This window comes from Ornithorhynchus anatinus, chromosome 1 (genome assembly GCF_004115215.2).
Source record: "Ornithorhynchus anatinus isolate Pmale09 chromosome 1, mOrnAna1.pri.v4, whole genome shotgun sequence".
Taxonomy (NCBI): Eukaryota; Metazoa; Chordata; class Mammalia; order Monotremata; family Ornithorhynchidae; genus Ornithorhynchus; species Ornithorhynchus anatinus.
In genome coordinates, this window is record NC_041728.1 from 53794446 (window position 1) to 53803995 (window position 9550).

The following is a 9550-nucleotide window of genomic DNA, read 5'->3' on the forward strand; positions in this document are numbered from 1 at the left end:
TTTCCCTGCTCATAACGGATTTACAGTCTAGATTAAAACTGTGAGCCCCATGTGGGACAGGGACTTTGTCCCACCTGAGTAGCTTGTATCTACCCCAGCACCTAGTTCCAGTGCCTGGCACATAGTCAGCGCTTAACAAAGACTGTAAAAACAGTCAGCACCTCACAGGGCTCCTTTTGTCCGTCAGTTGTATTTAGTGAGCGCTTACTGTGTGCGGTGCCCTGTACTAGGTGCGTGGGAAGAGTACGATATAAAAATAAACGGACACATTCCCTGCCCATAGTGAGTTCTGTGCTAAGAATGGTCTTTAGTAATTAATAATAATATCATGGTATTTGTTGAGCGCTTACTACGAGCCAGGCACTGTACCCAGTGCTGGTGTGGATATAAGCAAATTGGGTTGGACACGGTCCCTGTCCCATATGATAATAATAAAATAATGACAGTATTTGTTAAGCTCTTACTTTGTGCCGAGCACTGTTCTAAGCGCTGGGGTAGATACAAGGTCATCAGGTTGTCCCAAGTAGGGCTCACAGTCTTAATTCCCATTTTCCAGAGGAGGAAACAGGCCCTAAGTCACACAGATGACAAGTGGCGGAGCTGGGATGAGAACCGTCATCCTCTGACTCCCAAGCCCAGGCTCTTTCCACTAAAGTCACTCTGCTTCTGGGCTTCCTAGTCTCAATCTCCATTTTCCTGAGGAGGTGACTGAGGCCCGGAGAAGCGAAGTGGCTTGCCCAAAGTCACACAGCTGACAGGTGGCTGAGCTGGAGTTAGAACCCACGACGCCTGGCTCTCAAGCCTCTGCTCTTTCCACTAAAGCCATTCTGCTTCTGGGCTTCTGGGGTTCACAGTCTCAATCTCCATTTTCCAGATGGGGTAACTGAGGCAAGGAGAACCGGAGTGACTCGCCCAAAGTCACACAGCTTAAAAGTGGTGGAGCCGGGATTAGAATCCACGACCCCCGGCTCCCAAGCCCGCCCTCTTTCCACTAAACCCCCTCTGCTTCTGGGCTTCAGAGCCTCAATCCCCATTTTCCAGAGGGGGTGACTGAGGCCCGGAAAAGTGAAGTGACTTGCCCAAAGTCACACAGCTGAGAAGTGGCGGAGCTGGAATTAGAATCCATGCCCTGTTTCCCAAACCCATGCTCCTTCCACTAGAGCCACTCTGCTTCTGGGCTTCTGAGTCTCCATCCCCATTTTCCAGAGGAGGGAACTGAGGCCCGGAGGAGTGAAGTGACCTGTCCAAAGTCACACTGTGACAAGCGGAGGAGCTGGGATTCGAACCCATGACCCCCGGCTCCCCAGCCCGGGCTCTTTCCACTGAGCCACTCTGCTTCTGGGCTTCAGAGTCTCCATCCCCATTTTCCAGAGGAGGGAACTGAGGTCCGGAGAAGTGAAGTGACCTGTCCAAAGTCACCCAGCAGACAAGTGGAAGAGTGGGGATTAGAACCCATGACCTCTGACTCCCCCCGCCCGTGCTCTTTCCACTGAGCCCCGCTGCTTCTGGGCTTCAGCGTGTCAATCCCCATTTTCCAGAGGAGGGAACTGAGGCCCGGAGGAGTGAAGTGACCTGTCCAAAGTCACACTGTGACAAGCGGAGGAGCTGGGATTCAAACCCATGACCCCCGGCTCCCCAGCCCGGGTTCTGGCCACTAAAGCCACTCTGCTTCTGGGCTTCAGTGTGTCAATCCCCATTTTCCAGAGGAGGTAACTGAGGCCCGGAGAAGTGAAGTGACTTGGCTGAGGTCACGTGGCTGACAAGTGGTGGAGTGGGGATTCGAACCCATGACCTCTGACTCCCCTGCCCGTGCTCTTTCCACTGAGCCCCGCTCCTTCTGGGCTTCAGAGTGTCGACCCCCATTTTGCAGAGGAGGTCACTGTGGCCCGGATAATAACAATAATAACGTCGGTATTTGTTAAGCGCTTACTATGTGCCGAGCACTGTTTTAAGTGCTGGGGGAGATACAGGGTCATCGGGTTGTCCCACGTGGGGCTCACAGTCTTCACCCCCATTTGACAGATGAGGTCACTGAGGCACAGAGAAATTAAGTGACTTGCCCACAGTCACACAGCTGACAGGTGGCAGAGCCAGGATTAAGTGAAGTGATAATAATAATAATAATAATAATGTTGGTATTTGTTATGCGCTTACTATGTGCCGAGCACTGTTCTCAGCACTGGGGGAGATACAGGGTCATCGGGTTGTCCCACGTGGGGCTCACAGTCTTCACCCCCATTTGACAGATGAGGTCACTGAGGCACAGAGAAGTGAAGTGACCTGCCCACAGTCACCCAGCTGACAAGTGGCGGAGCCAAGATTTGAACTCATGACCTCTGACTCCAAAGCCCGTGCTCTTTCCACAAGTGAGTTGTCCGAGGTCACAGGGCTGACGGGGGGGGGGTCAGAGGTCATGACCCGCCCCCCGATGGTCACTGGCACCCCCGTGGGCCCCGCCCCCTGAGGGCCGGGGGTCAGAGGGCAGGGGGCGGGGCGCCCCCTGGCGGCGGCGGCGGCGGCAGCGTGCAGTGACGGTCCGATCCAGGCGGGGGCGCTCTAACCCCCAGGAGGGGGAGCGGCAGGAGGGGAGGGGCGGGGCGCCCCCTGGCGGCGGCGGGAGCGTGCAGTGACGGCCCGGTCCGGGCGGGGGCGCTCTAAGCCCCAGGAGGAGGAGCAGCGGGGGGGCGGGGCGCCCCCTGGCGGCGGCGGCGGCGGCGAGAGCGTGCAGTGGCGGTCCGGACCGGGCGGGGGCGCTCTAACCCCCAGGAGGAGGAGCAGCGGGGGGGCGGGGCGCCCCCTGGCGGCGGCGGCGGCGGCGGCAGCGTGCAGTGGCGGTCCGGACCGGGCGGGGGCGCTCTAACCCCCAGGAGGAGGAGGAGGAGGAGGAGGAGGAGCAGTGGGGGGGGAGGGCGGGGCGAGGAGCGGCCATGGCTGTGGCCGCCGACCACCGGCGCCGGGGGCCCGAGCCGAGGCCCAGCGGGGCGGCGGCGGCTCCTCCTGCTCCTGCTCCTGCTCCTGGGCGCGGGCTGGGGGGAGCCGGGCCGCCGGCTGACGCCGTGCTCTCCGCCTGACAGAGGTGAGCCCCGTCCTCCCTCCCTCCCTCCCTCCCTCCCTCTTTCTCTCCCTTCCTCCCTCGGCGCCCCGCACCTGGAGCCCGCCTGCCCGCCTGCCTCCCTGCCTGCCGAGCGCGGGCGAGGCGGCCCGAGGCCCGGGGCGGGGGGAGCAGGAGGGGAAGGAGGAGAAGGGGGAGGGGGAGGGGGAGGGGGGCGCGCGGCCGGCTGAGGCTCCGGCTCACGTGACTCCCCCCGCCGGGCCCGCGCCCCCCCTCCTGCTGCCCCCCCTCCTGCTGCCCCCCGCCCTCCTCCCTGAGCCGGGCCTGGAGCCGCCCCCGCCCCCACCCCCACCCAGACCTGCCCCCTCTTCCTCCTTTCCCTCCTTTCCCTCCTCCTCTCCCTCCTCCCTTCTCCCTTCTCCCCCCCCCCATCTCTCCTTCCTCCTCTCCCCCCTCCTCCCCTCCGTCTCTCCTCTCTCTCCTTTCCCTCCTCCTTTCTTCTCCCTCCTTTCCTTCCTCCTCTCCATCTCTCCCTTCCCTTCCCTCCTCTCCGCCCTCCTCCTCTCCCTCCTTCCCCTCCTCTCCCTCCCATCTCTCCTTCCTCCTCTCCCTCCTTTCCTTCCTCCCCTCCCTCCTTCTCCCCTCTCCCTCCTCTCCTCTTTCTCCTCTCCATCTCTCCTCTCCCTCCTTTCCTTCCTCTTCTCCATCTCTCCTCTCCCTCCTTTCCTTCCTCTTCTCCATCTCTCCTCTCTCTCCTTTCCCTCCTCCTCTCCTCTCCCCCGACTCTTCTCCCTCCTTTCCTTCCTGCTCTCCATCTCTCCCTCCCTCCTTTCCCTCCTCCTCTCCCTCTCCCCTCTCTCTCCTCTCCATCTCTCCTCTCCCTCCTTTCCTTCCTCTTCTCCATCTCTCCTCTCCCTCCTTTCCCTCCTCCTCCCCTCTCCCTCCTTTCCCTCCTCCTCCCCTCTCCCTCCTCTCCTCTTTCTCCTCTCCATCTCTCCTCTCCCTCCTTTCCTTCCTCTTCTCCATCTCTCCTCTCTCTCCTTTCCCTCCTCCTCTCCTCTCCCCCGACTCTTCTCCCTCCTTTCCTTCCTGCTCTCCATCTCTCCTCTCCCTCCTTTCCCTCCTCCTCTCCCTCTCCCTCTCTCCTCCTCTCTTCACCCTCCTCTCCCTCCCTTCCTCTCCCTCCTCTCCTCTCCCTCCTTTCCCTCTTCCTCTCCCCTACTTCCTTTCCCCTCCTCCTCTCCCTTCCTCCTGTCCCTCTTTGCCCCAAGGCCGGCAATGCCGAACCTCTCCGATGGAGCCCAGGTGAGCCCGCCGTGGGGCAGGGATTGTCCTCTCCCACGGGCTTAGCACAGTGCTCAGCACGGAGTCAGCGCTCAGTAAATACCATTGAATGAATGAATAAATGAGTGACCTTTCCCCTCTTGGCGTCGGGCTCCCCCGCAGCCTCAGCATGTTGGGGTGGCCTAGTCTCATGATGATGATGACGATGAGGGTGGTATTGGTTAAGCACTTACTTTGTGCCAGGCGCTGTTCTCGGCGCTGGGGGAGATCCGGGGGTCGCCAGCTTGGCCCACGTGGGACTGACGGTCTTAATCCCCATTTTACAGATGAGGTAACCGAGGCCCAGGGAAGCGAAGTGGCTTCCCCAAGGTCACACCGTTGATGAGCGGCGGAGAGCGGGGAATCAGAACCCACGACCTCTGACTCTCCAGCCCGCCCTCCTGCTCCTAAGCCACGCCGCCGCTCTGCTTCTCCTACTGGTGTGGTTCTTCTTAAGCGCTTACAGAGTGTCGAGCACTGGCCTAAGCGCTCTGCAAGGTAGGAGTCGATCGGGGTGTTTGCGATCCCTCGTGGCTAGAGCGTGGGCCTGGGAGTCAGAAGGTGGTGGGTTCTAATCCCGGCTCCGCCACCTGCCTGCTGTGTGACTCGGGGCCAGTCACCTCGCTTCTCCGGGCCTCAGTTTCCTCATCTGTACCATGGGGAATAAGACTGCGGGCCCTCTGCGGGACGGGGACTGTGTTCAATCCGATTTGCTTTGTATCCACCCCGGCGCTTAGTACAGTGTGACTGTGGGCGAGTCACTTCGCTTCTCTGGGCCTCAGTTCCCTCATCCGTAAAATGGGGGTGAAGACTGTGAGCCCCACGAGGGACAACCTGATCACCTTGTATCCCCCCCCCCAGCGCTTAGAACAGTGCTCTGCACATAGTAAGCGCTTAACAAATGCCGTTATTAGTAGTATTACGGTGCTTGGCACAGAGTAAGGACTTAAAAATACCATAATTATTATTATTGTCCCACGTGGGGTTCCCAGGCTGAGTTGGGGGCGCCCGGGACCGCTCCTTGTGGGACATCGGCCCGGGGTCGCCTTCGGCCTTGTAACCTTGAGACGATCGAAACCTCGGTGTGGGTTTTGCGGGGAGGGGAGCCTCGTAGGATCCCGATCTTCACAGCCCACGTAGTTGAAGAACTTTAAAAAAGAAGTCCGTAAGGTGACCGTCTGCTTTACGAGAAAGAGGAACCCACCCCCGGGAGGGTGGAATGGACATTCCACTTCGAAACAGTTCTGTCCCGTTGGAAAGTTTCCTGAAATGGCCCTCTGAGACACGAAACAAGCAAACTACGCTAAATTCATTCATTCGGTCATATTTACTGAGCGCTTACTGTACTGAGGGCTTGGGAGATTACAATAAAAAAAAAAAGACACATTTTTACACATTTTGGGGAAGCAGCGTGGCTCAGTGGAAAGAGTCTGGGCTTCGGAGTCCGAGGTCATGGGTTCGACTCCCGGCTCTGCCGCTTGTCAGCTGTGTGACTGTGGGCAAGTCACTTAACTTCTCTGTGCCTCAGTTACCTCATCTGTAAAATGGGGATTAACTGTGAGCCTCACGGGGGGACAACCTGATGATCCTGTATCTACCCCAGCGCTTAGAACAGTGCTCTGCACCTAGTAAGCGCTTAACAAATACCGACATTATTATTATTATTAGACACATCCCCTGCCCACGACGGGCTTTACGGTCTAGAGGTGGGGAGACGGACATTAATAGAAATAAATAAATTACAGAAATGTACCCAACTGCCGCAGGACCGGGAGGGGGAAAGAACAAAGGGAACAAGTCAGGGTGACGCGGAAAGGAGTGGGAGAAGAGGGGATGGGGGGGCCCCCGGGCCTGAATCAGGGAAGACCTCTTGGAGGAGATGGGCCTTCAGGAAGGCCTTGAAACGGGGGAGAGTGATCGTCTGAGATTTGAGGAGGGAGAGCGTTGCAGGCCAGAGGCAGGATATAGATGAAATCTGGGCACAGTGAGCAGGTTGGCGATAGAGGAGCAAAGTGGGCAGACTGGGTGGTAGTAAGAGAGTAGTGAAGGGAGGTTGGAGGGGGCCAGGTGACAGAGTACTTTAAAGCCAATGGTGAAGAGATGTGTTGGAGGTGGAAAAGCAACCACTGGAGTGTTTGAAGGGCGGGGGGGGGGGCGATGTGTCCAGGACATTTCCACAGAATCGCGATCCGGCCATAGAAATTAATCTAAAGAGTGAAGGGATTACCTTAATAGCTTCACGGGCAGAACCCACGGCAATGTACAAGCCACGTGGCTGGTACAGTTCATTCATTCGATAGTATTTATTGAGCGCTTACTGTGTGCAGAGCACTGTACTAAGCGCTTGGAACGAACAAGTGGTACAGGAAGTCGTAGATCCTTAGAGAAGGCCCCTGAAGGAGCTCGGCCTAACTTATTTACCCCAGAGAGCTCGTCGATGTCCTAAATACCTGTATGCGTGTGTGTTTGTTTTTTTAACTCGAAGGCCCAGAGCATGGAGAATGATGAACTTCCGTCAGCGGATGGGATGGATTGGAGTGGGGCTGTATCTGTTGGCAAGCGCGGCGGCGTTTTACTATGTCTTTGAAATCAACGATACTTATAACCGGCTAGCGTTGGAACACATCCAGCAACATCCCGAGGAGCCACGAGAAGGAACCACGTGGACGCACTCCTTGAAAGCTCGACTACTGTCTTTGCCTTTTTGGCTGTGGACGATTATTTTTCTGATCCCCTACTTACAGATGTTTTTGTTCCTTTACTCCTGCACAAGGACTGACCCCAAGACTGTGGGCTATTGCATCATTCCCATATGCTTGGCAGTTATTTGCAATCGCCACCAAACCTTCACCAAAGCCTCTAATCAGATCAGCCGGTTACAATTGATCGACACGTAAAAGCCCATCTTTAGTTTCCCTCGCCGATTACGGAACTACCAGCGGCGAACGGAATCGTGCGTTCAAAGTTCCGAAAGGAAGTTGTGGTCGGAAACCTTTTCGAAATGTGAACAGGCTGTTTTTTTAATTAACGCTGTTCTGTTTTTAGACACAGACTGATGCGGATGACGGGGCCACAGCCCCGATGGGGACTTCGGCTAAGAGCGTTACCCAGTTTTCCTTTCGAAGCCAGATCATTCTGTTCAAACTACAATCACTAAAAGTCAATTAACAATTGATCTGTGATTTTATTTCTCTGCCAAAAATTAATGGAGAAATCTTTCCTCTGGTGGAAAATAATGAATGGATGTGGACACTTCCTTTGCTTTCAATGTGGAAACATTCAGACATGATTATAAAATTTAAATTTAATATATCTACCTTGCTTGTTTTGTACATTTTGCACATTCACCGATTTCTATTTTATAAAGGTTAAGTCCTCTGTCTTGTGGAAATCAACAGGCAATGTTTCGATTACTAAGAATAAGCCTTTTTTGATTTGTGCACCAAGGAAGGGAACTCCTTCTCTGTTGTTGTCATAATAATCAGTAATAGGTATTCACTCCATCGGGGGAATACTTAGAGAACTTGGAAAAGCCTGAGCCCGAAAAATGTAAATTTGGGTGCTTTACATTTTCTTCCACCGTCTAAATCCCAAAGGCTTAGTTGCCGTCACAGGGCAGGGGTGATGAGATACTTAAAGAACTTTATTAGGTTCGGTCAGTCAACGGTAGCTCGATGCAGAGCACTGCACTGAGCGCTTGGGATAGTATTCTACAATATAGTTGGCTTAAAAAAGAAAAAGATCCCTGCCCACAAGGAGGTTGTAGTACCAGAGAGGGAGACACGTTAAATTAATAGGTAGGGGGGAATGGCAGGGTATAAGGATAAAAGCGTTGTGGGGTGGATATTGTGCTTAAAAGGTCCAGGGGTATAGGTGAGGCGAAGAGGAGAGGGAGTGGGGGACATGAGGGCTTAGTCGGGAACGGCCTCTTGGAAGAGATGTGCTTTTAATAAGGCTTCGAGAGGAGGAGAGTGGTGGTCTGTTGGATACGAAGGGGGAGGGAGTTGAAGGTCACGGACCAGGAGTCGGCGGCAGCGTTTACTAGACCGAGGTTAGTAGGTCACTCTTGTAGGGGAGAGAGTTGCCGGTTAGCCTGAGTGTGGAGTCCTGTGGTGAGCCGGGCTATTTCAGGGAGTCCCCTAACAGAAAAGGGCCTTTAACACAGGTGCTTCCATGAGCTGAACGCCGACATTACAGCCCTGCATACCATATTACACCCATGCCTTTGAATCTGAGCTACCTCTGCATTTCGAAATTTGATGAGCTTTTAGAATGCTTAAAATATGCACATTTCAAGGTGCACGATTTTTGCAGATTTCTATTCACTAACATAAGTGCCAAGTTTTATCTACGTGTCATGTAATTCTTCCTGCCTAGAGAACTGTGAGGGAGAATTATCGGCACCCTCTTCACGAGGCCGAGCCCGCCCGCCCGTGGATTCCGTGTCGGAGAGCCACGTCCGGTATCTTGAAGAGTCGCATTGAGCTCGTGAGCTGTGGGTTCCCAACCCTACTCTGATCGATCGGTGGCATTTCTTGAACGCTTCCCGTGTGCGGAGCAATGAACGAAGCGTTTGTGAGCGTACGGCATCACAGAATTGGTAGACTCACCCCTGCCCGCGAGGCGTTTACGGTCTAGAGGGGATACGGACATTAAATTACAGCTGTGTACCTAAGTGCTGTGGGGCAGAGGGTGAGGTGAATGGAGTATAGATCCAAGGGCAGCGGTGATGGAGAAGGGAGTAGAGGAAATGAGGGCTTAATTGGGGAAGGCCTCTTGGAGGAGATGTGACTTTAATAAGGCTTGGAAGGTGGGGAGGGAGTACTATCCTCAAAAGAAATTTAAAGAGCTCCAATGAATAGTAAATGCGGGAACCAAAGTGAGTTACAGTAGATTGTTTAGGGTAGTGGCCGGCCTGTTTTCCTAAAAAAAAAAAAAACAAAAAAAACCCACCAACCCCCCTCCGCTGCCCCAAACTGAATGGCTTTCATTTTATTTAATTAATTTATGGTATTTAAGTGCTTACTATGTGCAGAACACTGTTCTAAGCACTAGGGTATACAGGGTAATCAGATTGTCCCACGTGGGGCTCACATTTTTTAATCCCCATTTTTACAGATGAGGTAACTGAGGCCCAGAGAAGTTAAGTGACTTGCCCAAGGTCACACAGCAGAC

General features: G+C 54.7%; 1 protein-coding gene across 4 annotated transcripts; it reads left to right on the forward strand.

Annotated features, from left to right (window-relative positions):
• Positions 1–2909: 2909 nt before the first annotated feature.
• Positions 2910–7691, forward strand: TMEM251 (transmembrane protein 251). Of its 4 annotated transcripts, none has more exons than XR_003757833.1 (2): positions 2910–3076; positions 4663–4705. XR_003757833.1 is itself a non-coding variant. In XM_029059834.2 (2 exons), exon 2 carries the CDS (start codon positions 6877–6879, stop codon positions 7270–7272), a length of 396 nt encoding a protein of 131 aa, XP_028915667.1. In that variant the 5' UTR covers positions 2929–3076; positions 6861–6876; the 3' UTR covers positions 7273–7691. The 4 variants fall into 4 exon arrangements, 3 of the variants coding, with proteins under 3 accessions (XP_028915667.1, XP_028915657.1, XP_028915673.1); XM_029059834.2 differs by lacking the exon at positions 4663–4705 and adding an exon at positions 6861–7691 and having other exon boundaries at positions 2929–3076; XM_029059824.2 differs by lacking the exons at positions 2910–3076; positions 4663–4705 and adding exons at positions 4274–4357; positions 6861–7691.
• The last annotated feature ends 1859 nt before the right edge of the window (positions 7692–9550 follow it).